This window comes from Peromyscus californicus, unplaced genomic scaffold (assembly GCF_007827085.1).
Source record: "Peromyscus californicus insignis strain IS unplaced genomic scaffold, ASM782708v3 Scaffold_8__1_contigs__length_139910024, whole genome shotgun sequence".
NCBI classification, from domain to species: Eukaryota; Metazoa; Chordata; class Mammalia; order Rodentia; family Cricetidae; genus Peromyscus; species Peromyscus californicus.
The window spans coordinates 100317645-100344236 of NW_026294606.1; the positions used below are offsets into that span (position 1 = coordinate 100317645).

Sequence of the window (26592 nt, forward strand, 5' to 3'; positions counted from 1 at the left end):
GGAGGAAGAGAGGTGGAGTGACAGGAATTTTCAGTTTTGAAACTATTCTGTGCAATATGATAATCGTAGATCAATCCATGACATGATGATTTTATCAAAGACATATGGAACACCAAGCGTGAACTCTAATGCCTATGACTTAGTTTAGAAAAAAATTGAAGGGAAAAGAGATGGTGTGGCATGACTAGAACCCAGTACTCTAGAGGCTGAAGATGTTTGAGGCCAATCTGGGCTCCATAGTGAGATCCTGTCTTGAAAACAAACCCCCTGCCAGGCGGTGGTGGCACACACCTTTAATCCCAGTACTCAGGAGGCAGAGGTAGGCGGATCTCTATGAGTTCGAGGCCAGCCTGGTCTCCAAAGCGAGTTCCAGGAAAGGCGCAAAAATACACAGAGAAACCCTGTCTCGAAAAACCAAAAACCAAAAAAAAAAAAAAAAAAAGAAAGAAAGAAAGAAAGAAAGAAAGAAAGAAAGAAAACAAGCCCCCAAACCATGTGATAACCAGCCAGAAGAACTCCCAAGTTGTAAAGTGACAGGCACAATCACATGTCCCATCCTCCTCAGGCACTAGGTGTGCACCTGCTGGGGCACACATGTGCCGCCCTGCTCAGTCAGCTGCCTGGCCTCCCTAGTCCAGAGCCAGACCATCTGACACTGACTGTGGAGGACCCAGGGACAGGTGACTGCTTTCACTAGAACCACTCCTGGATGTTTCTCCCAGTACCTGCCAAGAAGGTCATAGAAATGCCCTTTCGTGCTCGTGGGCAATATGAGTGCCTTTAGCAAACTGATCTGGCTTGAGGAAGAGACCTTTTCTGCCTTTGTTTTTATCATAGATCAGACTCCCGGAAGCTCATGGAAATGAGGCCGGGGAGGAGAGTGTGAGGGCCCCAGTCCTCCCAACCTGGTCCTGGGCTCACTGCAGGGAAGCACTGAATACAGAGATGGTTTTATTATTCAGATGTGGCTGGGTCTGGCCCCTTCCCCTTCCCCTCCCCCTGCTGGAAGTTGAGCTCCCTCTACCATTGAGCTATATCCCAGCTCTGCAGCCAGCCTTTAATCTTTCTTCCTTCTAACACTGTTAATACTCTGTGTCCTAGCTTTGAAGATGATTCACTTACCTTCTTTGCTCACGGTAGTGTGATGTAAGAGACCCGTTTCCAACCATATAACCTTGAACAAGTTGTCTCTCTCCTGGGCTTGTAGGTTATCACTTGTAAAGGAAAGGGTTGAAGCCTGAATATTATCCAGCCCTAAAATGTGGATGCGATGACCTTCTCCTCTCTCCTCATCTACTGAAGATGTCTGGACTCTGGGTTCTGCATTATTCTGATCTCTATTCAGCTTTCATTGTTTCTGTAAGAAACTGGGCCTGGGAAGATGGCTCAGTGGTTAAGAGCACTTGCTGCTCTCGGAGAGGATCCTAGCATCCAAGTCAGTTGGCTCACAACTCAAGCTCCAGGCAATCCAGCACCCTCTACTGGCCCCCGTAGGCACTCAAAAATACATGGAACATAGACACAGATACACACTCATACACATAAATAAGAAAAAAATAATAATTAAAGAAAGAGCCAACTAAAACCAAAGTCTTTGATGGAGACCATGAAGGCTGTGCTGAGGGAGCACACTTTATAACGTGAAGCCCACTGTTATGACTATTTTTACTTTACAGTTCGGGAGGGGGGGTGTTAATTACACTTACAGGGTTGTGCATCTATCACCCCCGTCCATTTCCCACACTCTTCCATCACCTTAAGCAGAAACTGTACACCGGAGCAGTCACTTCTCCCTCTTTCCAGCCCCAATAACCTGTACTCTGTCTTTTTTCCCATCATGTACTTGCTTTTATTGGTATAGTTTCTAAGATGGGTCATACACCGTTTGTCCTTTTGTGTCTAGCCGCTTGCCCTTAGATAAAGTTTTCTAACTTTGAGGGTGGCCGGAGGTCTGTAGGATTGGAGCCAGCCTAGGCTACGTATCCAGACCTTGTCTCAAAAACAAAACAAGCACCAGGTGTAAAGGAGCATGTTTAACCCCAGCACTCGGAAGGCAGAGGCAGGTGGATCTCTGTGAGTTCGAGGCCAGCCTAATCTACAGAGCAAGATCCAGGACAGGCTCCAAAGCTACACAGGGAAACCCTGTCTCGAAAAACTAAAACAAACAAACAAACAAACAAACAAAACAACCCCCCCAACCCAAAGCAAAGTCAGTGAAGGTCATACACTGGGTTCGGGGTACAGTTTGATAGTAGAGTGGTTGTCCCACATTTGTGAGCCCCTAAATTCAAACCCCATCACTGAAAAAGAAGAAAAAAAGGTACATTAATAGGAGTAGAATGATGCTATGGCCTCTGGGTCATGTGGTGATGCTATGGCCTCTGGGTCATGTGGTATTAAGTTTTTTGAGGAACTGCTGGTTAGTTTTGCTGATTTTCCTTTTTGTTTGTTTGTAGAGTCAGGGTCTTCTTCTGTGTGCACACTGGTTTAGGCTTATATTCCGTCCGCATCCCTCAGTCTCCTGAGTGAGGGTTACGGGTGTATGCTACCATGTCCGGCTTTAGGCTGGTCTTCGGCTTTTGGGAGAATATCTCCTGCCTGCTGTCTCTGACTTTGAGTGTCTCTGTTGGAGACTCAGTGGCCCTTGGTGGCAGTGGTTGTCATTAGGCAAGGGTATATTTATGTTTTGGGCATCTTTATTCTTCCCAGACAGGAACTGGGCTGTGGGCTGGCCTTCCTTTCCCTTCTAGCATCCTTATTCCACCTTTGGCCACAACTTTCCTAGGCTGCTATAATGAATTAGCTAAAACTGGGTGACTTAAACCATGCTCACACTCCTGGAAACCAGAAGTCCAGAATCAAGATCTTGGCAGAGCCGATTTCCCTTGAAGGTCCTTGTCTCTCCCAGCTTTAGGTGGTGCTTCCTATTCCTTGGCTAGAGGTGGCACCACTCTGACCTGTCTCATTCTTCCCATGGCTCCTGGCAGGTACCTCTCTGTCTTTCTGACCTTTCTCTATAAAGATCCCTGGGCTGCGGATGTTAAGAGCTGGTCTAGCGTGTATAAGGCCCTAGGTTCTATTCCCAACACTGAGAGGGGAAACGCCAATTAGTCACTGGATTATCATCCATTCTAAATACAAGATGACGTAAACTTGAGAGCTTTTATTACATTTACCCGATTTCCAAAAAGGGTCATGTTCACAGGTATTGAAGGGTAGGAGGGTATTTTGGAGGGCCGGGGGCACAAAGTTTAGCCCAGTGCTTTGCCTTGGCTATGGCCACCTTTGGCAAGGTTGTCCTTTACCTCAGGTCCTACCTTTCCCACGGTGCTTCTACAGTGGTCCCGGACTTCCAGGGCTAACAGCACTCTCCACACTGTCCTTTCTGTTAAGTTTTGTGACGAGAAGTTACGAGCTTGGAGCCCCACCTTCAGCTCTGCCTGTGTGGCTCACGCTTCTGGGATCCTCAGGTTCTTGAGGGCTTTGCTTTCTGATGGACAGTTTCCTGGACTGGAGGCTGGTGATCGCGCATGCTGGAGCAACAAGGAGGTCCAGTTTCCTCCCTGTGCTGGCCTGTGCTCTGTGATTATTTTCTGATGACAGAGAAGCAGAAGCCTCTGTGAGGGGTGACAACCGGGACCCTCACGGCCTTCTGGTCCCTGGAAGCTGTATTTTGTTGAATCGAGGCATCTAGACAGCTGCCGTGGCTCTCCTGTGGTGGGGTCCCTCTCTCTTTACTTGTCCTGACGGTTTCCTCCCTCCTAGGATGTGGAGATCGGCCCTCAGGTGGAAGCCGTGTTATCTCTTCTAAGTACACCAGGCCTAAGCCTGAAGCTGGTGCGGCCCAAAGCCTTGCTGGACAACTGCTTCCGGGTCATGGAGCTGCTGTACTGCTCTTGCTGTAAGGAGACCCTGTGGGTGGGGCTGGTGGCAGTCGGCCAAGGGATCTGGGCCCAGGTTTGTGGGGGGAGAGTCCACACTGTCTTGAGGACGCTCTCTGTTCTTGATTGACAGGCTCTTTCTGGAAGCTGGGATGGGCCTAGAGTACGGAGACAAGCATGTGTGGTTTGGCTGTTCCGTCCTTCAGGGCTTTTTTTTTTTTCCTTTTTGTCTTGCAGGTAAACAAAGTCCCATCCTCAAATGGCAGGACTGTGAGCTGCCAAGTCTCCATCCCCACAGTCCGGGGTCCTTGATGCAATGTGCAGCCGCCAACGTGTACCCTCTGCCTCGGCAGCCCCCCACCTCCTTGCCCACTTCCCCAGGCTCAAGCCATGGTCCGTTACCCTGAGCGGTCTGCGCGTTGACCCTAGGTCGGGCCACTGGATGTTCTCCAGGAACTGGCCTGGGTCCGACCTTCCGGGATGGTGGGTAGGTAGACCTGCAGGAAAGGCCTCCTGAGAAAGGTGTGGTGCCTTCTTTTCCACCGCCAGGCTCAGCACCCTGCCTTTTGTACCCATGTGACACCACCTGGAGCCGCAGGGGAGAGGTGTGGAGGGAAGGCTGGTGGCTGCCCCCACAGCCACCCTACCTGTGGCTGGTTCTGAAATCTACCAACGCTGTTGCCCCACAGGTGGGAGGATGGAGGCGGGGTGTCACACATTATTCTGGGACTCGCTGGGGCTTCCCAGTTGTGCTGAATGTGGGGTGCTGAGCTGAGGACTGACCAAGTGCCGTATCTTGCCACGCCAATGCTCTTCTGGTTCCCTTTTCTATTAAAATGGCCACTTGTTTGGTTTGGCTTGCATCTGTCAAGGTGACCCGGAGGGACCGAGTTCTGGAGATGGGAGGGTGGGCTTGGTTCCGCCTGGGGCTGAGGCTGGGTGTCTGGAGCTGCAGTGGGCACAGCCTTGCCCAGGGCCAGCTCTTCCAGCTCCTGAAGTGTCAGCAGGCCTGAGTGATGTCCGCTGGGGTGCCTCTTTGGCCATGTTTGTTCCCTCCCTCTGGTGCCCCCCTCCCCCAGTCTCCCGGGGAGCACCTCAAAGACCCACTCAAGTCTCTGCCCAAGTCCTTCACTCGGGGCTTGCAGCCCCAGGTCAGGGATGACAAAGGCCAGGATGCAGGAGAGGAAGCAGAGCAGATAAGCAGCAGCAGCCCAGGGAAGCCAGGCGGGGCCGGGGTGTTAACTACAGTACCACTTTATTAATACTGGAATCTTCACAGTGCACTTGTTACTTGTAGCAGTGACTATTTAAATCAAGGAGAGGATGGACAAGGGGGGTGGGTAGGAGAATTTATCCAAAACTTGACAGAAAGAAAAGAAAAAAAGTGGTTCTGATGGGCCGAGAGGATGGGAGGGTGAGTCGGAACCAGGAGGGGTGGCAAAATAAATTAAAAGAAAGGAACACGTTAACAGCACCAGAAAAGTTACTTCAGTCAAAAGACACGTTTGAAAAGAATATTCTGCTGTACAAAATGAAAAATAAAATGTATGTGAAGAAGCCCCAAACCAAAGTCTGTGATGCAGGATGGTTGGCTCGGATCCCGAGGGTGGGCCTAGGTGAGAGGTGGGTACTAAGGAGGAGGTGGTAGCAGGGAGGGTACTGTGGGTCAGACGGGGGATGGAGTATGTACAGCCCTGGAGGGAAGGGAAGGCTGAGTGGGGGTGGGGGTGCCACCCCATCCTCTTCCTGGAAAGTCCCTGACCGCCCTTCCCAGCAGGGCTTGGAGCCCCCAGATGGCAGTGAGCCCATTCTCTCAGGGACCCCCTCCTCCAGGACCCAGTCACACCCTGGGTGTAGGGGCCACATCTGCCCACCCCACATCCTGCATCCCTTTCCATCAGCCCTGTTGGGGAAAGTGCAGCCAATATGCCACCCCAGGGTTCCACATCTAGCTATCTGCTTTCCTGGACCCTATACTCGGGGCTCTGGTGACAACTGAGTTTGGTGGACCAGGTCTCAGACCTGGAGATCATTCTCTAGAAGTCTCATGGGCATTGGAGCACCCATGACTTTGGGCCCAGGTCAGTCCCAACTCCATTCCATCCAGACCAAGGCATGCTCTCTGGACTCCCTGTGGGCGGGGGAGTCTGCTGCCTGCTCTACCCGTACCTCCTGAATCCCTCCTCTCGCCCTGCACACACATGCTTTGACTTGCTCACACGTGGGTTGCACAGTGGAGGCAGTCCCCACACTCTCTCTGGGCCCTGCTGCCCGCCCCAGCCAGGGCTGCAGGCGAAGACTTTCTTGGGATGGCGTTGCCTCCAGCAACAGAAAGTCAAAACCAACCTTCTAAGCCTTGCTCTCAGCTGAGCCTGCAGCTCACTCAGACCGCAACAGACTGGCCAGACAGGCCCCTGGCCTACCCTCTCCAGCCTTATTCTACCAACACTCCAGACGTTGGCGACAAGAGCAGCTTCCCCTGGTTGGGGGAGAGCTGACTCCACCCTTCTCCTGCCAAGAGCCCTCGGTGGGGCCCCCACATCTGTCTCTCAGGCACTCAGACACACACCCTGTACCACCAGCTGGCCCCACACAAAGCTCTTGTCTGGGGTCAGCTCCATTTTATTACAGTAATAAAATAATCCCCATACCCTCTAATGCTCCAGCCCTTATCCCCAGCAATGGGCGAGACTGTAACCCCAAGGTACCCCGGGTTAAAGCCTCAAAGTGTTCAGATGAGAGCAGGATGTTTGAAACACCTGGTGTGGGCCTCTGGCCTCACCCCCCTGCTGCCTGGCCTCCACTAGCAACTCCTCACAGGGGGAGGGGAGCTGGAAGGTCCTGAGACAAAGCCCCTACACTTCCTCCCTTGAGGCTCTCTTGCCCCACGAGTGGGCCTGGCTTCCCAACACCTGACTGTTGCCTAACCCCAGTCACAAATTGATAGTCAGCTGATTGAGTGCCTGGCCCCCCCCATCACCACCCTGCCCCCAAAAGAGTGGAGCCTGGGAAAGGCAGGGTAAAGGCAAGAGGAGAGGGTACAGGGCCCAGGCAGGGAGACAGGGAGCCAGCATTCAAGGAAAGAGCTGGGCACATGGCCCTGGGGGACAGCGGGACCGGAGGAAGAGGATTGTGGACCCCAGGCCAGGTGGGAGGCCCATGTGGCAGGCCCAGCCCTTGGTTATGGGCTCTGGGGCTGGGACAAAGCAGGGCCTGCAGGAAGGAGGATGTGTAGGTACGGGAAGTATAAAACAGGCTCTGTCCTGGCGAGGTGCGTAAAGGAAGTCACTTCCCATGAGATGCTGAGATCAGCCTGGTTGTCTTTCTGTAAAGTGGCTGTGCCTCTTTCCCGGCGCTGTTCTGTCTTCTGGCTCGTGCCACTGCTCAGAGTGGCTGGCCGCTGCTCACAGACCAGGCCACCTACTTGTGCCAGCCCAGACAGGGAGGGGGAGGGTGGCACCATCATAAGATGCGGGGCGCCGACCTGTCGTTGGTGACGGTCCTGCGGAGCCGGACCCCGCGTCGGATGGCCACCAGCATGTCTTCGGCCGGGGGGTCACTGGTGGCGGCAGGGGGTGGGGTGGGCGTCTCCTCGGAGGGGGTGGCTGACAGAGCAGTAGGGAAGGGGAACTGGCCCTCGCCCAGGGCATGGGCGCCAGCCACCAGCTCCCCGAGCTTCTCTACCAGGCTGTGCCTGTTGGCAGCCAGCTGCTGCTCTTCATCGTCCTCAGCGGCCAGCCCAACCCCAGCCCCGCTGTAGCTAGCTGCCTCTGGGGATGGACTGCCCCAGGCTGTGTTGGGCAGGCTGAGCCTCTTCGGGGAGGCTTTGGCCAGGTCTGGAGCCAGAGGTGAGGCCACTTCGTCTGTGTAGAAGACACACTCCTCGCTGCCCGCCCGTGTGGGCCCCACGTAACCAGGGGAGTCGGGCACTGTGGGTGTCTTCACAGGGACGATGGGTGGGCGGATGGGGATGGGGCCAGCGCTGGACAGGGCGCGGCGCACAGTGGGCTTGGTAGAGGGTGTGCGGCGGATGGTGGCCACACCAGGAGGTGCACCTGAAGGTAGCCCCATGGCTGTGGGCAGCCCTGCCGTGGGCAGCCCAGCAGTTGAGGCCGGGCGCTTGGTCTGGATCAGGCGGCGGTAGTTCTGGGCAATGTTGCTGTTTCGAGGGATGGTGGATGATTTGTCGAACTCAGGGGGCCCCTCGCTGTCCGCATCTCCATTCACAGAGTAGCAGTCGTAGTCTGAGCCTGGAGACACAGGGTGTGGTGAGCCCAGGGCCAAGATGCTCCCTGAACCCCATATCTACTCAAGCGAGACAGAGAGAGGGAAGGCAGGCCTCTTTGGTCTGACCCTCATCCCAGCCGTCCCGGGTCGGGTGGGTCCTGGGGCTGTGAAGGTTCAGCAAGCACACTCAGCCCGTGGGATCCCTCTAGGCCCACCTTGGGAGGGGATGGTGTCCTCGGAGCACGAAGGTGTGGTAGTCTGTGTGCTGTAGCCGCTGGAGTACTGCAGGGAGTCCCGGCTGCTCTTCTGGTGTTCCAGGCTCAGTCCACGGGTCAGCACCATGGCCAGGTCACTGGCAGCAGGGGACACCTCCTCACCATGCTGAGGGGTGGGGAAAATGGCGGACTTTTTCCACGCTCCATTTCCACCCTCCTTTGGGATTCGAGGTGGTTCCATTAAGGTGGATGGAGTGGGCCCCAAAGAGCACCTGTGGGCATCCTGGCATTGACTGGAAGTGAAGGTGGGGCCTGGCGGGGGAGCCGTCTACTTACTTTGGCTGCTATGGTGGCAGGACACATCCGAGGTCGTGGTACCGCCTCTTCTCCGCTGGAGGCCACGGTGCCCCCACCAGCAGGGCCTGGCTCGGTGTCTCGCAGGAGCTCCACGCGATCTTTCCTCCGCTGCAGGGCGGTGGCCGAGGGCTGTTCATGGGGACCGGCCTTGGTCCAGTCCTGCAAGTTATGACAAGCAAGTCAGACGTGACCTTACTGCCCATGACCAAAGAGGCCCTTCCTTGTGGTTGAGGCTCAGGGGGCGAGGGGGCCTCTTGTTTACAATCAGGGCTGAGGCCCAAATCTGGTGGGCAGCGGTGACTATTCCGTCCCACCAGCCCAGGGCAGGGCAGGGTATTCCAGACAGAAGGGTACGGCCACAGTAAGTGCCCAGGTGAACTGTTTCACAAAGCAAGCGCCAGCACATACAGCTTTCTTGCTGAATCTGGCTGTCCCTGCTGTGGCGACTGCCCCGGGTCAGGAGGGCACAGGGCGGGCAGCGGTGATGGTAATGGGACTGGGGGCCAAGGGCACTGACCGAGGTGGGGGAGCTGCACTCGCTAACCGACTGGCAGGTCTCTGAGGCCTCGGAGGACGCAGAGCTGGAGGACTTCTGCCATGCAGAGGCGAGCGGGTGGTCGCAGATGGGGGCCCCCGCGGACAGACAGGCCAGGGAGGCAGGGAGGAGAAAAGAGTCCTGGTCACAGCGGTAGCATGCAGTGGGCAGTTTGATTCAGCACTTCACCCGGTACTCCCCTCTTGGTGTTACGGCCACCAAGACCACCACAGAGGGCGGCAGCCCAGGGCACATTCCTGCAGGCACTGACCTAGCCCAAGAGCCGCATGGTTTAAGGCTTCCACTTAGGATTCACTGAGTGCCCTTCTGGGCACACTTGACTGAGCTGTGCACAACCCCACATGTATAACCTGAAGTAAGGGAGGACTGGGGCTGGGGCTGGGCACTGGGCAGCAGATGGGCAGGATGAGGCTGATTAGAGACGAGATTCACAAGTCTTTAGGGGTGCAGATGTTCAGTGGCAGGGAGGAAGAGCACTGTCGAGCACAGGAGCTGCGAGGAGATGTTAAGGAAGAGGGGACCTCAAGGCAGATGCTGACTTTGGCACTGAGCTCAGAGCTGGAGTCAGGTGATGCTCCATCACCATGTGATGGATCATGGGATGGATCAGCTAAGCCAGGGTAGCTTCAGCAGCGCCCCTCGCCCCACTTCCATGCTATTCCCCATTTGGACCACTAGACTTCTAGTGATGAGCATCGATCACCCCGAGGAAGGAGACCAAAGCACCAGAGAAGAGGAGTGGGGGGGGGGGGGGGGCGGGGAACAACGCATCCATGTTCAGCAACGTGACGTTAAACAACTAAAAAACCCAGTGTTAAAACTCAGCAAGAAAGCTCAACGTCCAGGCCCAGAAGAATGAACATTAACACAAACAATGAACAGTAAAGAAACTTCACTAGCCCAATAGAGAAGATCCACAGAAATGCCGACACCTCCCTCTGAGGCTGGGGAAAAGACAAAGATGCCCACTATCAACATCTTACTCAGTGCTGGCAATCTCTGCCAGTGCAATAAAGCAAGAAAAAGAAGTCAGAGCGGGGCTGGAGAGATGGCTCAGAGGTTAAGAGCACTGGTTGTTTTTCCAGAGGTCCTGAGTTCAATTCCCAGCACCCACATGGTGGCTCACAACCATGCACAATGAGATCTGGCGCCCTCTTCTGGCCTGCAGGCATACATGCAGATAGAACACTGTGTACATAGTAAATAAATAGATCTTTAAAAAACAAACAAACCAGAGAGTAAAGGGGCTGGAGAAACAAGACGATGGAGTAAAGAGCCTTGGAATGATCCAGTATCTCAGGCAGGACAGCAGAATCACTAACGATTTTTAAAATGTCTAAACTAGACTGAGCTTAAAATTAGGAGCTTCTAGTCCTTCAAAGATTCTACTAAAGAGACTGCTCAGCAGTTTAGAGCACCTTGCTGTTCTTGTAGAAGACCTGGGTTCAGTTCCCAGTACCCATATGGTGGCTCACAACTAACTCCAGTTCCAAGGGTTCTGATGCCCTCTTCAGGCCTACTCAGGTACTGCATACAGTAGTGCACATGCATGCAAGAAAATACTTATACACATGAAATAAAAACATATAAATATTAGAAAACAGATACCAGCCAGGCCATGGTGGCACACGCCTTTATTCCCAGCACTGGGGAGGCAGAGGCAAGGATATGCCTTCGAGGCCAGCCTGGTCTACAGGGCAAGTTCCAGGACAGCCAGGGCTACACAGAGAAACCCTGTCTCAACCCAAAAGAAGAAAAAAATAAAGAAAAATAAAATAAAAAATAGAATAGATACCAATAAGGTAGTAAAAGCATACTCTGAGAATATTTCTGATGAAGGACATGGATCTACAAGATATAGAGTTCTGAAAATCAACACACACAAATACACTCTCTCTCATGAAAAACGGGCAAATGATATGAATAGGCCCTGCACAAAAGATGTTCAAATGGACTTTAAAAGTATGAAAAATACATTAGACCTAGTGGCATACAACTTTAACTCTAGCACTCGGGAGGCAGAGACAGGCAGATTTCTGTGAGTTTGAGTCTAGCTTGGTCTACAGAGTGAGTTCCAGGACAGCCAGGGCTACATAGTGAGACCCTGTCTCAAATAAAAAGTATGAAAAACATTCTACCACAGCATCGTAAGGAACATTCAAATACAGGGTACCACTGTTGTATGCCTATCAAAATGACTAAAGTGAAGAAGTTGTAAAATACCAGGGCTGGTATGGTAGGGATGCGACATCAGCCAATAACTATTACAGCCTTGTTAATAAGAATCTTGCGATTCACAAGTCTACTCCTACCCACATTTCCCACAGAACTGTGTACGAGAACGTGTACAGCAGTACTATGCGTAGCCATGGTGTGATGGTTTGCTTTGTCACCTTGGCAGAATATAGCATCACCCGAGAAGAGAGTCTTAATGAGGAACTGTCTAATTGGATTGGCCTGTGCACATGTCTATGGGGGGCTGTCTTAAGTTAACTGAGCCAGCCCATTGTGGGTGGCACCACTCCCTAGGCAGGGGGTCCTGATCTGTGTGAGTGAAAAAATCAGGCTGAGCACAAGCAAACAAGCAAGCATGTATGTGCTCATTCACTCCTCTCTCTCTGTTTGAAGTTCCTACCTTGACTTCCCTATAAAGATGGACTATAATCTGGATTATAAAATCAATAAATCCCTTTCTCTTCTAAGCTGCTTTTTTGTTAGGATATTTTATCACAGCAACATAAATGAACCTCGAATACCAGGGAACTATCTAAATGTCTTGAAAACATAGACTACTCAAATAAATGACATACTTATGCAATAGAACGTTATATATCCATGAAAATGATATATAACATGTAAAACATGTTGAATCATGTAAAACAGATGAATCTCGTATCTCATACACATAATGCTGACAGCAGAAGTCAAACACACAAGGCACATACTGTATGATTTCATATAAATCATATATGTAAATATTTGTGGTACTGGGACCAAACCTAAGGCTTCATGCATGCTATGTAAGTGCTTGGCAACTGAACTATACTCCTAGCCTAGTAAGTTATAGGTGTACACACACACACACACACACACACACACACACGCATGCACACACACACACACACACACGCACGCACACACATACACACACAGACGCACGCACGCACACATACACGCGCACACACGCATGCACACACACACGCACACATATACACACGCATGCACACGCACACACACGCACGCGCGTGCACACACTCACACGCACGCACATACACACACACGCACGCACACACACACACGCACGCACACACATACACACACAGACGCACGCACACACACATACACACACAGACGCACGCACACATACACGCGCACACACGCATGCACACATACACACGTGCACACACACGCACGCACACATATACACACACACGCACGGACACATACTCACGCATGCGCACACACACACTCACACACACGCACACACACGCACACGCACACAGCAATTACCCTGCATGTGGGAGAGTAGCAGTGGAGGAATGCAGGGACCTTGGGGTCAAACTGTGTCTTGTTTTGGTGCTGGCTACGTGAGTGTGTGCAGTTTGCAGACTCAGATACACCGTTGTGGTACATTTACTTTGTATGGGTGGACAGTATACATCAATTAAAAAATTCTTGAGACTCAGTGGTAATGGGTTTTAACCCATAGAATCAAATAGTTTTATGCGTCCATTATGGCACAAACAAGTGATTGTCTGCGCAGATAAACGGCGAGCAGGGACAGGTCGATTTTACAGTGAGGTTTCAGTTAATAAATGTGGGGGGATGATGGAATCAGGAAACCCCTATTGTAGCAGGGGAAGATGCTAAGAGAAGGGTGTGAACGACTGATGGTGAGCAGGGCATCTGCAGAGTCTCAAGGTGTCACCCAGACGATACTTCATTAATTAGAAGAGAAGAAGGAACACTGAGTAGTCTGGCCAACTTCACCTTGTCACCAGTCATGAGTCAAAATGACATCCCACAGCTGATACGGGGTGTTCTTTTTTTTTTTTTTTTTTGGTTTTTCGAGACAGGGTTTCTCTGTGTAGTTTTGCGCCTTTCCTGGAACTCACTTGGTAACCCAGGCTGGCCTCAAACTCACAGAGATCCGCCTGGCTCTGCCTCCCGAGTGCTGGGATTAAAGGCGTGCGCCACCACTGCCCAGCTATACGTGGTGTTCTTGCCAGAGACGTTTGGCCTTTTCCTCTCAACAAGAAGACATCAGACAAGCCCAAACTCACAAGCGGCCTACAAAATACCTGAATGGTGCTCTTCAAAACACCAAAGTTGGGAAAGACAGAAAACTGGTGCAAGAACTCGACGTTCTGTGTTGGACTCTCGTCTCTTGGACCAGATAAAAGGACAGTAGACAGAAAGCTAGCTAAATGTGCATGCATATGTGTGTGTGTGTGTGTGTGTGTGTGTGTGCGCGCGCGTGTGTGTGTGCGTGTGCGTATGTGTGTGTACCCCAAACAAAACAAAACAAAACAAAACAAAACAAAACAAAACAAAACAAAAGGCTGTAGAACATGTGATGTCATACTTGGACCAGTCTTATTTCCCTGATTCTGAAAATAGTTTGGGGGCTCAGTGGTAGAGTGCTTGTCCAGGCTGCAAGAGGCCTTGGGTTCCCTTCTTCGCACCCGAAAAAAAATTTTCACCTTTGTGTTAAAGCTGGGTGTGGTAGCCAGGTGGTGGTGGCATGTGCCTTTAATCCCAGCACTCAGGAGGCAGAGCCAGGCGGATCTCTGTGAGTTCGAGGCCAGCCTGGGCTACAGAGCGAGTTCCAGGACAGCACCAAAACTACACAGAGAAACCCTGTCTCAAAATATATATATATATATATATATATATATATATATAAAAGCTGGGTGTGGTGGCTCACATCCATAATCACAACATTTAGAAGGTGGAGGCAGAAGATGGAGAGTTTGGGGCCAGCCTGAGTTGGGTGAGACACAGTGAGACACTGTTTCCAAAAAACCAAGGGGGGTAAAATAAACAAAAAAAACTGTTTGGTGGTTACATAAGATGTTGACCTTGAGGTAAGACTGTGGACAGGATACCTGGGGACTCTATGCTTTTTGCAGCTCTTTTACAAGCCTAAAATGAAATAAGCCAGGCATGGAGTTACAGTCTTGTAATCCTAGCATTTGGGGGGCTGAAGCAGGGAGATTGCTAGTTTGAGACCAGTCTGCAATATACAGGGAAAACTTGTCTCTGATAAAAACAAAATATTGAAGAATTAATTGAACAAAAAAGCCCAAATCCCTTATAGGTAGTAAAAAAGAAAAAAAAGGAGAGAGCCACAGAAAGACAGAAGAAGGTGAGATGTGAGACGCACAGTTAGTTATAAGCCCAGCCGACCAGAAGCAATGGAAGCAGGTAAACAGACGAAGACTGGGGACAGAGAGGGCAAGAGTGAGGCCCTGAGGCTGATCCCAGAACCCACACAAAGCCACCCTGGGGTTGCAGGGCTGACTCAGTGATTAAGAGCACCACTTGCTGCTTTCCCAGAGGGCTTGAGTTCGGGTCCCAGCATCCACATCAGGGAGCTCACAACTGGCTGTGACTTCAGCTGGAGGCGCTCCAGTGCCCCTCACCTCCAAGGGCACCTGCACTCACATGCACACACCCGCACACACCCACATGCAGACCCACACACCTACCCACAATTTAGAATAATAAAAAGAAACATACGTATTATTTTTTAAAAGCCAAGCACAGTTATGCATGCTTGTAATCCCAGCACTGGGAAAGCAAAGACCCGTGGAATGGGCCAGCCTAGTCTACTTGGTGAGGTCTAGTCTAGTGAGACCCTGCCTCAAAAATTAAGGTGGATGGCTCCTGGGGAATAATATCCAAGGTTGACCTTTGGTCTCCATATGCACCCATGTATACCTACACACACACACACACACACACACACACACACACACACAGACATATATGCCCAGACAGACACCACACACACACACACAGAGACAGAGACACATATGTCCAGACAGACAGACAGACAGACGGACAGATACACACAGAGACACATATGCCCAGACAGACAGAAAGACACACACACACAGACATATATGCCCAGATACCACACACACACACACACACACACACACACACACACAGAGACAGAGACACAAATGCCCAGACAGACAGACAGACACACACACACGCCAATCTGTGCGACCTAAGACCCTGACTCAAAAATACCACATGTGGGGGCGACAGCCAGCGGTTGAGGGCACTGGCTGGTTTGCTACTGACTGGTTCACTTCCCAGCACCCACACTGCAGCTCACAACCGTCCATGACTCCGGTTCTGAGGGATCTAATACTCCCTTCTGGCCTCCTCAGGCACCAGGCACACACGGAGTACACAGCCAAAGCACAGGTAAAACACCCCCACACATAAAACAATAAATAATAAAACTACCACATACACAAATGACCAAGGCTGGAGGGGTGGCTCAGTGGCCCAGTGCTTGTCTAGTTTATACAATGCTCTGGGCTTTGATCATCAGCACAGAAAATGTCGGCTTGGATAAAACAAGAACATCCAGGCATATGCTTTTTATGAGACTCATCTAAAACATGGACGATACAGCGTTTGTTTACAAGTGGCATGGAGATGGAGATCAACAAGAGAAACACGGAACAGCAGGAAGGCCATGTGACCAGGCTCCATGCGCTAACTGCTTCCCCTCTCGAGGACGGCCTGAGTTCGGCACGAGGCTCCTGTTCCCCACCCACGCGGTCCTCCGGATGTCCTCTCACCTGGCTGGTGATGTCTGAAGGCATGGGCGAAGGGGGCTTGGAGTAGGTGGCGTCCTGGGAGACGAAGCCAGAGTCGTGGGAAGAGACACTGGAGAGGCGGGTGGCGGCCGGCTGCGCCAGGCTGCGGTAGCGACAGGTGGAACTGGGTGAGTATGTTTGGGCACCCCCAGGCCACGGGGCTCCGCCACCCTTGGCACTGCTACTGCTGCTGGGGGCACTAAGGGAGTGAAGGAGGGAGGCACGGCAGCCGGACAAGGAGACACAGGTGTGTGTAGAGAGGGAAGGGTGACAGATGACAGAGGAGGTGGGGAGAGATGAGGGCAAAGGAAGGAGAAGAAAATGTCAGACTACAAGGTCCTGAGACCCAGGTACTACTGAAGCGTTCTGGGATGACACGTCTCAGTGCTGGGGAGTCCCTGTCAGGGTATACCCAAAGTGAGGAGTCCCTCTGCCTCCCACGCTACCATCAGATTGGTTGTTCATAGGTTCATGATGGGGAAGCTGAGTCACCAGGCATTGGAAACTGAGAACAGACACAAGCCTGATAGTTTCCAAACTGCCTCCTCACAGCCTGCTGCTTGCTGTCTAGTCACAGTTGAGGACCTGGTATATGGTGAGACGATGGTGTCTGGAAATGGAGGTTGCTTGCCAGGTGGGTCCTACCTTGTTATCACCCTGTCACCCCCTCTCTTTGGGAGTGCAGTTTTCCATGGCTCTCCCTTCTGCCCAGCCATTTTAGTGAAGACTGCCCTTCTCCTGGACATGACCTTGGGCCTCCAAGGCTCCAACCCTAAACATCGCCTTTGTAATCACATTCCTCCTGGGACAACCACTACTCATTCAAGGCCTGAAGAGGCCCCAGAGGCTGTGGGCCCACCTCTCGGTGTAGGATACACTGATCACTGGGTCCGGCTTCTCTCTAGTTCCCAGTGCCCAGACAGAGAGCATTCTGGGGGAGAGGGATACCTGGGACAGAGCTCCCCCAATCTATAAGCTGCTCTGAGTTCACTGTCCTCCCTACCTGAGGACCCTTGAACCATAAGCATCTCCTTCAAACTGACCTCAGGGCCTGTCTGTTGGATGAGCAAGACTTCAAGCTTCTCCCTATCTCTGTGAGACCTAAAAAGCCCACTCAAGCCAGGGCGAAAGCCTGTGGCAACTTCTGGGGACCAACTTGAGGCAATGACCAGGCTGGAGTGTCCTTTACCCTGAAGTCCAAACAGATATTCCCAGAAACCACCACACCACTTTTTGATCTGAAACTTTTTTAGTTTTGTTTATTAAGGCAGAGACTCATATAGTCTTGGCTGGCCTCCACCTTGATATACAGTTGGGAATGACCTTGAATCTCCCCCACTAAATGCTGGGATTAAAGGCGTGCACCTTCACCAACCACCTGGCAACAGTTTCTCTACATAGTCCTGGCACTCACTATGTAGTCTAGCCTGGCCTTGAACTCATAGAGATCTACCTGCCTCTTCTTCCCTGGTGCTGGGATTAAAGGCATGCACTACCACAAATGGCACTCCACCTAGCTTGTTAAAATTTATTTTTGGGGACAGGGTCTTAATAAGCAGCCCAGGTTAGCTCTGAACCCTTGATCTTCCTGCTTCCCTTCCCAAGTATTGGGATTACTGGCCTGCATCACCACACACAGTTTGATCTCACCTTCTTATTACCATACTACATTGTCCTAGGCCTGGCAGAGACCAATGACTAAGTCACGACTCAAGTGTTTTAGCTCCCCTCCTGACACAATGATGCCAGGACTCAATGAAGAAAAAGCCGTGGCACCTGGTACACAATGATGTACTATCAATGAAGCCTCTGCCCGCCTTTCCTGCCAATCAACGCTTGCGCCCATATCCCCTACATGTGAAAAGTCCTTGGGTGCTTGGATGCTGTGTGAGTTCTGAGGTGTTAAAGCAATTGCCAACCCAGCTTTCCTGGGTTTCCCTAGCCCCTCCTGGGATTACCTCCCCCTTCACCCTCCATGAGCTCCCCACCCACCTGCACATGCTAGACTTCCGGGAGCTGGAGCTGCTGGGTGATGAGGGTGGTGTCTGGTATGACCAACTGTAGTCAGAGCCCTTCAGATCTTTGATTACCTGGACAGAGACATGAGGGCGGTTATGAGAGTCAGCTCCTAACCTGCAGAATTATCATGCATGCTTCAGAGAGCTGGCAGGGCCCGACATCCTCCACTCTGTCCTCAACTATGAACCTCAGGAGATGACGCTGAAGATCTCAAGCCACCCTAGCCTTCTCCTAACGCTGGCTTATTATTGAGCCCCGTCCACCAGGAAGGAGACAAGGGACCAGCAGGTGCTCCCAAAGACTCATGTCATGGAAATGCTGGGAGCGCCATGACATCAGGGGTTGAGACAGTCTCTGGACTTTTCTGAGTCTTGTTTTCTCCTGTGAACTGGAGCTAGCTCAGAACACCGTTGAAAGAACTCAGTAAGGCAACCTGAGGGGGGTGTGCTACAGAGTGTGGGGTACATAGAAAGTTCCCAACCACAGGGGCTGTCTAGTGCAGTGTGTGCCTCTGTGAGGGTGGGTTTGGTTCTATGGGAAGGGATGGTGTTCTGGGAGTGGATGGCAGCTAGCCAGGGGTCTCTGTTTTGAAGAACCAAGCCCCAGGGACCTGGCTTCTGCCCATCTGTGTTGCTCTGAGCCCTACTGGGTCCTGAGCACTTCATACGTCACTTGGGCAGGTATTCCCAGAAACCTCCCAGGGGCTGTTGGACAGTTTCTGGTCGTCTTTTCCCAAGTGCCTCCCCCAAACACCTCCCTCTTTTATCTACTCTCTCCCTACACGAGGGTAGGACCGTCTCTTCCCTGGTCCCGGTCTCGGCCCTTGACTCCAGGGGTAGCCGCACCTGCTCACTGGCGGGAGGCAGCTTGTGGGGTTCCGCGGTCAGTACCACCAGGTCGTCAATGATGCCCTGCAGGTGGGTGATCTCTCCCAGCATGGTCAGCTCGCCATTCTGAGGAAGGAGTCAGTCAGTCCCTAGGCCCCCACACCTGGCCACCCACTCCGGAGACACAGGCCTGGTAGGCCTCTCCTCTCTTGCCCTTCCCTGATCATCAATGCTGATTCAGGCTGGGCCTGTACCTCCAGGGTAACTCATGTGGACCATCTGTCTAGATTCAGCCAGAGTGTCCTAAGCTATAAGACCCGCTTTCAGGCCAGATAGGCTGGGCCCTGAGTGAAGTCACCTAAGATCCCCAAGAAGCAATCTGGAAGGTTAAGAGGTCTACCCTGGGTCTGTCCCCTGGCCCTCCCCAGGGGGGAGGGTCCAGCTCATCAAGCGACCCACCACCACAGGTTGAAGGAAGGTAATGAAGGTGCAGAAGCGGCCCCGCTCCTCGATCAGCGCTCGGCGCACCGCCTGCTTCTCTGTCTCTTCCAGGAGCAGGTACATGTCATTGACGTCTTGCAGTGCGCTGTCCAGCTGAGGCTGCAGGTCTCCTTTCCCTGCAGGGGTTGGGAGGAGAGGCCGCGCTGGGGACGCTGGCCTGGTTGGCTGTACCCATGGCTTAGGCCCCTGTGGTGGTGTTTTTGGCTGTGTGGTTGGGGACAAGGGAGCCAGGGAGCATGGAGCAGACTCTAAGGCTTGTTGGAGGGGCCGGTCCCACCAGAGCAGGCAGAGAAGACACGCAGACAGACAGACAGACAGACAGACACAGCAACACCAAGCTGTACAGCCACCTGGGATCTGCAGGCTAGACTACAGGGAGGCCAGCTGGAGGCCTCTATCACTCAGGATGCTTTAACTGGCCCAGCAGGGTGGCCCTGACCTCAAGAGAGAGGGGAAAATGGTTGAAAGCAGGACAAAGGAGAACAGGGTGGGGCTCAGCTCAGCTTCAGGCCAGGCCATTAAGAGGTGCAGGGTCAGGAGCTGTAGCTGGGCCTGGGGAGCAAAGAGGAGTGTCTCAGCATGGGTCATAACTCAGCTCAGGACCAGTGCACAGGCTAGCAAGAGCAGCACAAAGAAGCAGCGAGAGACAGAGAGAGGCCAGAGGATGACGTGGAGTAGACCGTGAGGGGGAGGTGACAGGTGACCTGGGACCCTCACCCTGCCCAGCCAGTGAACCCCTCCTGGCCTGGCAGACTGACCCAGCAGTGGCTTGGGACTCATCTCTGGCCAGGGGTCCCAAGGGAACCAGGGGAAGCGTGCCCCAGGCCCCTCCCTTGGTCTGGAGAGGTTCCTCCCAATGGCCCTGAGCTGGGGGGTGGGGGCGGAGTTTGACAAATGCGACAGGGAGGGAAGGAGCAGCCGAAGGGACGGACATTTGACTTACCAAGCAGCTCTACAGGACGGATGTGGGAGGAGGAGAGGAGACAGAGAAAGAAAGAATGTGTGAAAGACAGCCAGATGAGCCACTCCTGGGGAGGGGTGGGGGCCTGGGCAGTCTGGGGTGCTGGGTGCTCCCTCAGTCCCACCCGACATGTTGGAGTGTCCTGTGTTGGGACCGGACCCCCCTGGCCAGGATGATGCCCTGGGGGTGCTCCAGAGGGTGGTTGGGGCTACGGAATGGGGCCCGAGGGACTGGGCCTCTGGGGGTGCTGGGGGCTCTACCTTTGCGCGCTTTCTTCTGGAGTTTCAGTGTGTCCGATGACTTCTTCTTGATTTCATGCCTGGCTCGTTTGTACTCTGCGCAGGGGCGAGAGGGGAGCTATAGTCAGGGGTTCCCTGTGGAGAGGTTCGGGGACCCCCTCACCCCCGCACCGCTGCAGAGCTCCACCCTACCTTTCGCATGGTCCTTGTCCAGTTGGTTGGCTGACTTCTTCCAGTCTTCAATGCGCTCCTGTAGTGGATTGATGAGACTTTCCAGCAGCGCGCTGTGGGAAAGAGCTGTGGGTTAGGGCTAGCGGGCGGAGCTAGGTCAGGGATGGCCTCGCTAGGCTAGGATACCCCTACGGTCGGCTGTGCCCACTCACTTGGTGAACTGCCGCAGCTTGGTCTCGATGCTGCGGTGGCGCATGCACATGCGCGTGAGTGCTGAGCCAATGTCCCGCGTGGCCCCTGGCAAGGAAGCAAGCTGCATGGGAAGGGGCCTGGCTGGGGGCCTCTGCAGTCCCGGCCTCGGGCCACGAGGGGGCGCGCTGTTCCACAAAGGCCGACCCTGCCCCGCCCCCATCACCGGCAATCCTGTATCCCTGGGGACTTGGGCTGGGATATCGGGCTATCCCAGCCTTCGTTGGCTTCAGGTGCCCTGCTAGCCAGTCCCGGAGCCTTCCCTATTTCCTAGCTGGGTGAATCACCCAAGGAAAAGCCAGCAATATTTCTGAATGGTCCTACTGGGACCCCGGTATGTGCAGCAGACTCCAGGGGCAGCCACCGTGGGTTGTGTTACCGCTTAAAAGTACTGAAGCCCAGGCGCTTGCTAGATGAACCAGGAGGAAAGGGGCCTCCAAGTCCCCAAGGACTATTCACCTGCCCCATACAACTCGCAGAAGGCCCATGGGGATGGTTGAGAAACCATAGGGCCGCCAACAACTGCTACTGAAGGGCTAACTGAGCGGTCCACAGCAAGAGGGTGATCTCCTGGTAACAACATCCCTGTCACTGCTCACCTGTCCCATGCCATCACAGCAGACGCCAAGGTCTCCATTCTGGGCTTTGTGTCCTTCCCACGGCCCATATCCCTTTCCAGCCTCCCGGCCCACTGGGCGCATCCCCCACCTCCAACCACGCTCCCTCCCCACCTCGGGTGTTGGTGGCCATGTCAGCTACTTTCTGGAAGGCATCTAGGAAGGCCACAGCAGCCAGCACGGTGGTCCTGGGGAGATACACAGTGGTCAGCAGGCGAGAGGCCCTTCTCTAACCCATCCCTTCCCAGCGTGGACAACCCTGCACAGCCTCACCTCAGCTGAGAGTGGAGCTTCGCAGCCTTGGAGTTGAAGTCCTCCCAGATGGGGTAGGAGCTCTGTGGTGACGTGAGAGAGGAAGCAAGATGTTGTGAGATGGGGCTACATGTCCAAACTCTAGTTTCTGAGATGGCCCTGTTCCCGCACAGAGGAGGTGCCTGAGCCCTGTGAGGCAAGAGAGGGGCCCGGGGCCCAGGACGGGGCATGAAGAAGTCTGACTGGTTTGCAGTTGGTAACCATGTGCCACCTATGCTCCCTGGGTGGCAGATGGTCTCCTTAGGGGCTTTCTCATTAGGCTCTGGGCTCAGTCCAATGGAGGACACTATATCCCTACCACATGTGGTGGAAGGTGGGCACTGACCTGCTTTCTAGTGCTCAGAGGAGGAGGAGGAGGCGCTGTGGAAGGTGGAGCTTGGCAGAACTAAAGGTAGACAAGGTCTATCTACTGTGGCCCGGAAGCTGCTTTGGGCAGGCCAGTCAACCCTGGCCAGCATTGGTGGCTCACAGGCCCAGGGAGGCCATGGCTGCTACACAGCCTGGTCAGCCTGCCTGGGACAAGTAGGCCCCAGGCTGAATGGGGCCTTGTGCAGCCAACAGAGCCACCTTTTTCCAGCCCCTCCTCTCCCCTCCAGGGGAACAGTGTGGCCTTTATCCTAGCCTGGCCAGAGGCTCTATGCTGGGAGGGGGTTTCCCAATAGGGAGGTCGGGTTCCTGGTGACTGAGTTGTCCAGTCTGATTAAGGGGCTTTTCTGGCTAATGCTCTTTCTTCATGGCCGCCAGGCCTGGAAAAGTTCAGCCCTGGCCTGGAGGGCCCTGCGGGAGACCTTGCTCTTTGAAGGGGTAGCCCAGGGCTAGCAAAGGCCCAGTCCCTGTCCCACATAGGCTGCCTGGGACTGAGGCTTCTCTCAAGGTAAAAGGGACAGTAGAGCCTCAGGTCCCAGGGACTCAGGGAGGGCTGAGCTTGGCTGGAACCCCAGGGTAGGTCTAGCCAGCATCTCCAGGGACAGCAAGGAGGGCGGGCTGCTTCACAGACCCTCCAAAGCACCCTCTCTCTGCCCAGTCAAGCCAGTGTCAGGGAAAGCAAATATTTGAGAAGTGCACTAAGGCTGGAAGAGGAGGTTGTGGGTGGGCTGTCCCCTCCCACACAGCTCTGGATAAATAGGCCCGGGAGGTCGTCCCTAGCAGTCCCCAGGAGCTAATCCGGGCATTGGTCTCTAGGGGTCTCTCAAGAGGGGGTACTCTCACATCTCCTAAATGCCACTTGGCAGGGAAGCCTGCTAAGACCCCTCTCCAGAGTGTGGAGAAAATGCTGGGCTGCAGGGCGTCCTGTCAGTTCTCCTGGTCCCCAGGCAAGCTGAGTCCCCTCAGCAACCCTTGGGCAGTCCCCTATGGTGGGGAAAAACCATGGTGTTGGGGAAGCAAGCCCAGTTTCCCCTCGGAAGATGGATCCGGACACCTCAGTCTTTAAGGACATGGGCTTCTTCCCCCCGTGTCCCCACGGTTCTTAAAGGACCTCAAAGGCAGAAGAGGGGAAACGGCCGGAATGACAGGTACCCCAGGGAGAATGCCAGCTTCACCAGGCCCAGGATCTAAGCCCCTGTGTGTCATCACTAGCCATGTAACTGTACCACCTGGCCAAGCGTCCTGGGCCAGGCAGTGGCTCAGTCCTTACAACATATGCTCACGCATCTTCCACCACCCTGTGAGTGAATCCTGAATGAAGCCCATTTTCCTGATGAGGATCAGTGAGGTTAACTGATTTGTCTGAGGCCACAGGGATCGGAGCCAAGGTCTGATCTTACATCTGACACATCAAGACAGAGGGATCCTGTTTTCAGGGGAGCAGGGTGATGAGCACCTACATGCACTGCTGGGTGGGGAGGTGACAGGGATGGAGAGACCGAGGAGACACCACAGCATGAGGACTGCTCTGGAGCGGAGGAGTAGAGGGAGCTGTCAAGTGACTAGTATGAGACAGAAGTAGCTGTGGCTGAGATGGAGTGTGTGGCTTTGGGGGGTGACCCTCCCTGGGCATGCACCCCCCGCCCCAGCCACAGGTTTCTTCAGCTGTAAAATCAGAAGAGACACAGCTCCCTTACAGGGCTTGTGTGTGTGGGCTCCTAGGGGGCACTTAGTGTGGGCGGATTGAAATTGGTTAAGAGGGCAAGAGCCCCCCACCTCTCTGCTAGGAGCCCTCCCCCACAGCCAGGGTCCATGCGTCTGTGTGATACTCCCCATTCTGGATTACGATGAGCCCATTTTTCTGGATAGCCCAGTGTGGGGTGGGGGCCCCGTTGCCTCTACTGACTAGGCCTCTGGCCCTAGGCAAGTTCAAGTCTCTGGCTTGAGAGAGAAGGCCGGGTGAAGTAGCTCTCCAGGGCCCTCCCAGCCTCTGTCCATGAGGTTGAAGATATGATTGCGGAACCCCCTCCCAGGCCATCCCTCAGTCCGGGGTTGGGCTCTCCGGTCACGAGTGAGACAGCCTGAAGCGGTTTTCTGAAGTCCAGTCAACCAGCCTTGAGGTGGCCGGTCCCCTCTATCATGCCAGGGTCCCTGATCACATGCATGCCACTGATAAAGGCACATCGTGTGTGATGTGACAACACTTGCTAAAGCCTCTTCCATCCTGTCCCCACGCATCTAGAAATCTGGCCTGCCACTGAGCCTGAGCTCCTTGCTGAGACTGGACCTGGGTCTCATCGGAGTTCCTCGCAACTGACGGAAATGGAGGATACCGTCCTGCTGCTGCTTCTGGGCAGAAGCGACTGCTTGCTGCAGTGTTGGCCGAGTGGCTGCCAGTGGGAGGCAGTGCCGGCGCCTCCCACCCTCTGCCAGCCCAGGAGTGGCCAGGGGAGGTGGTCTGGGTTACCCAGTTTCAGAAAAGGATGCTGGCACCAAGATTATAACGCTTATAAGACGGGCAGAGAATGCTGCGGGCCAAGAAAGGAGCCCTCAGGTTGAGCTGCCAGGGAGGGGGGGGGGGTCCCAGGGGAAAGTACAGAACTATGGGGGGGCACTGACATGCTGCTAAGCGGCGAGTCCCAGGACAGTGTGCTTTCAGGCCTCTTTTTAGGGGGTAAGGATCTGGACGATATGCCTCTCCTCACCGGGGATGTTCCCTCAGCAGCACTGGGAGGGGGCCCCAATCTCTCGCCTCTCTGCAAGCTACCACCTTCCCAAAGCACTTGCCTGAAACCCTTGGGTAGGTGCAGCTGTATGTGGGTTCTGCAGCCCCCAGGGTCTAGTAGGATTCTGGGTGGTGTGTGTGTGAGCCTAAGGTGGGGAAGTGGGGAGGCTCAGGAGTTTCTGTGCAGGGCCTAGTTCCTTCGCTATCTGCCATCCTGTTCCTAGACGAAGAAAGGAGTGTGGTGAAGGGCAGGAACATTGGCTCTTGACTCCCACCCTGCCACTGAAGCTAGGCTCTCCCTGCCTCGTCAGTTTGGAGCAGTCCTGTCAGACGCTGGCCTCTTTTGGGGTGAGGGAGAATTTGGTTAAATTAGGGTTGAGGTCAGAAGCAGGATCTAATGGTCTCCTTAATGACCTTGAGCCATTCCCAGGCCTCAGTTTCCCCATCTGAAAGGGGTGCCAGCTCAGTCTGACCTTGAGTGATCAGGAAGTGGGGGTTGCTGAAAACGTTTCCCTTGGCCCCGGGGTTGCTTCACCAGCACCGAGCCTTCTCCCTGCCTCCTCCCAAGGTGGATTCAGTCCTATCCTTGGGCTGCAGGGATGGCCCCACCCGAGGTCTGGAGTACTGGAGCTTGCTGGGGTTGTTGGTGGGGGGTGGGGCTGCGTCCACTCAGAGACCGAGGCTGGCGGGGAAAGAGTTAACGGTTCTTTGCTTTATTATTTTTTCCTGCCTTGGCGGTGACAGCATTGTCTGGGCTTTGGGGCGTCGGGGTACGTGTGTGTGGGGGCATTGTGGTGGAAGGGGGCGGAGGCCCGAGAAACCTTGGATCCGTTAAAGGGACTTAAGGGTCGGTCCTGGAGACAACCCAATTCATAGTTTAGGGGTCTGGGGCACAGGGAGCTCGCGGGTGCTCAGCCTTGGATCGGGATCGTATGGAACGACCTCACGGACACCCCAGCCTGCGAGCACTCACCCCCTCACCCGGACCCAGACAGGCACCCAGAGACCTGAATGCAAGGCGGGCGCAGCAGGACAGGCTCAGACAAGGGCACGGACACACACACACACACACACACACACACACACACACACACACACACACACACGCACGAACATCGCGCCGCACGGCCACAGCGGGACACGGCTGCCCGCCACGCGTCCCTCGGAGGGGACCCGCGCCCGGAGCCCGCCCGGGGGTACCTTCATGTCGTTGACGATGGCCTGGAAGAGCCCGCCCAGGGCGCCGCACTCCTTCTCTGCCGTCTCCATGCTGGGGCCGGGCGCGCAGCAGCAGGGCGCGCAAGGGGCGCGGGGAGCCGCGCAGGGGAGGGGCCGGGCCGCCGCGGGCGCTGCTCCGGGGCCGCGCCGGGGCTCCCGCCTCGGGGCCGCGCTCTCAGCGGCCGGCAGCGCCGCGCTCCGGGGTTGCGGGCCGTGGGCGGGCGGCGCGGGCCATGGCTCGGTGAGGCTGGGGGCGCGGCGCGGGCAGTTCGCGGCGCAGCCTCGGCGCGGGCACTGGAGCGGCGGCGG

The 26592-nt window shown here is 54.3% G+C and overlaps 2 protein-coding genes across 8 annotated transcripts in view; one reads left to right on the forward strand and one right to left on the reverse strand.

Annotated features, from left to right (window-relative positions):
* The window catches only part of Il34 (interleukin 34), a 58579-nt gene extending 53846 nt beyond the window's left edge, over positions 1 to 4733 (forward strand). For all 4 annotated transcript variants that reach the window (XM_052728244.1, XM_052728240.1, XM_052728242.1 and 1 more), the window contains 2 exons: positions 3766 to 3901; positions 4119 to 4733. In XM_052728244.1, coding sequence (XP_052584204.1) covers positions 3766 to 3901; positions 4119 to 4288 — 306 coding nt within the window. In that variant the 3' untranslated portion in view covers positions 4289 to 4733. The remainder of the gene's footprint in view (positions 1 to 3765; positions 3902 to 4118) is intronic.
* A 386-nt stretch (positions 4734 to 5119) lies between these two features.
* Positions 5120 to 26426, reverse strand: Mtss2 (MTSS I-BAR domain containing 2). 4 transcript variants are annotated; one of them, XM_052728238.1, is made up of 14 exons: positions 26266 to 26426; positions 21936 to 21997; positions 21777 to 21850; positions 21009 to 21093; positions 20818 to 20909; positions 20647 to 20721; positions 19384 to 19541; positions 18943 to 19050; positions 18071 to 18168; positions 16061 to 16181; positions 9198 to 9272; positions 8660 to 8839; positions 8324 to 8489; positions 5120 to 8131 (listed from the first exon to the last, which is right to left on the reverse strand). In XM_052728238.1, exons 1-14 carry the CDS (start codon positions 26332 to 26334, stop codon positions 7344 to 7346), a joined length of 2151 nt encoding a protein of 716 aa, XP_052584198.1. In that variant the 5' UTR covers positions 26335 to 26426; the 3' UTR covers positions 5120 to 7343. The 4 variants fall into 4 exon arrangements, with proteins under 4 accessions (XP_052584198.1, XP_052584196.1, XP_052584199.1 ...); XM_052728236.1 differs by having other exon boundaries at positions 16061 to 16277; XM_052728239.1 differs by lacking the exons at positions 21936 to 21997; positions 26266 to 26426 and having other exon boundaries at positions 16061 to 16277; positions 21009 to 21109.
* Between the last annotated feature and the right edge of the window lie 166 nt (positions 26427 to 26592).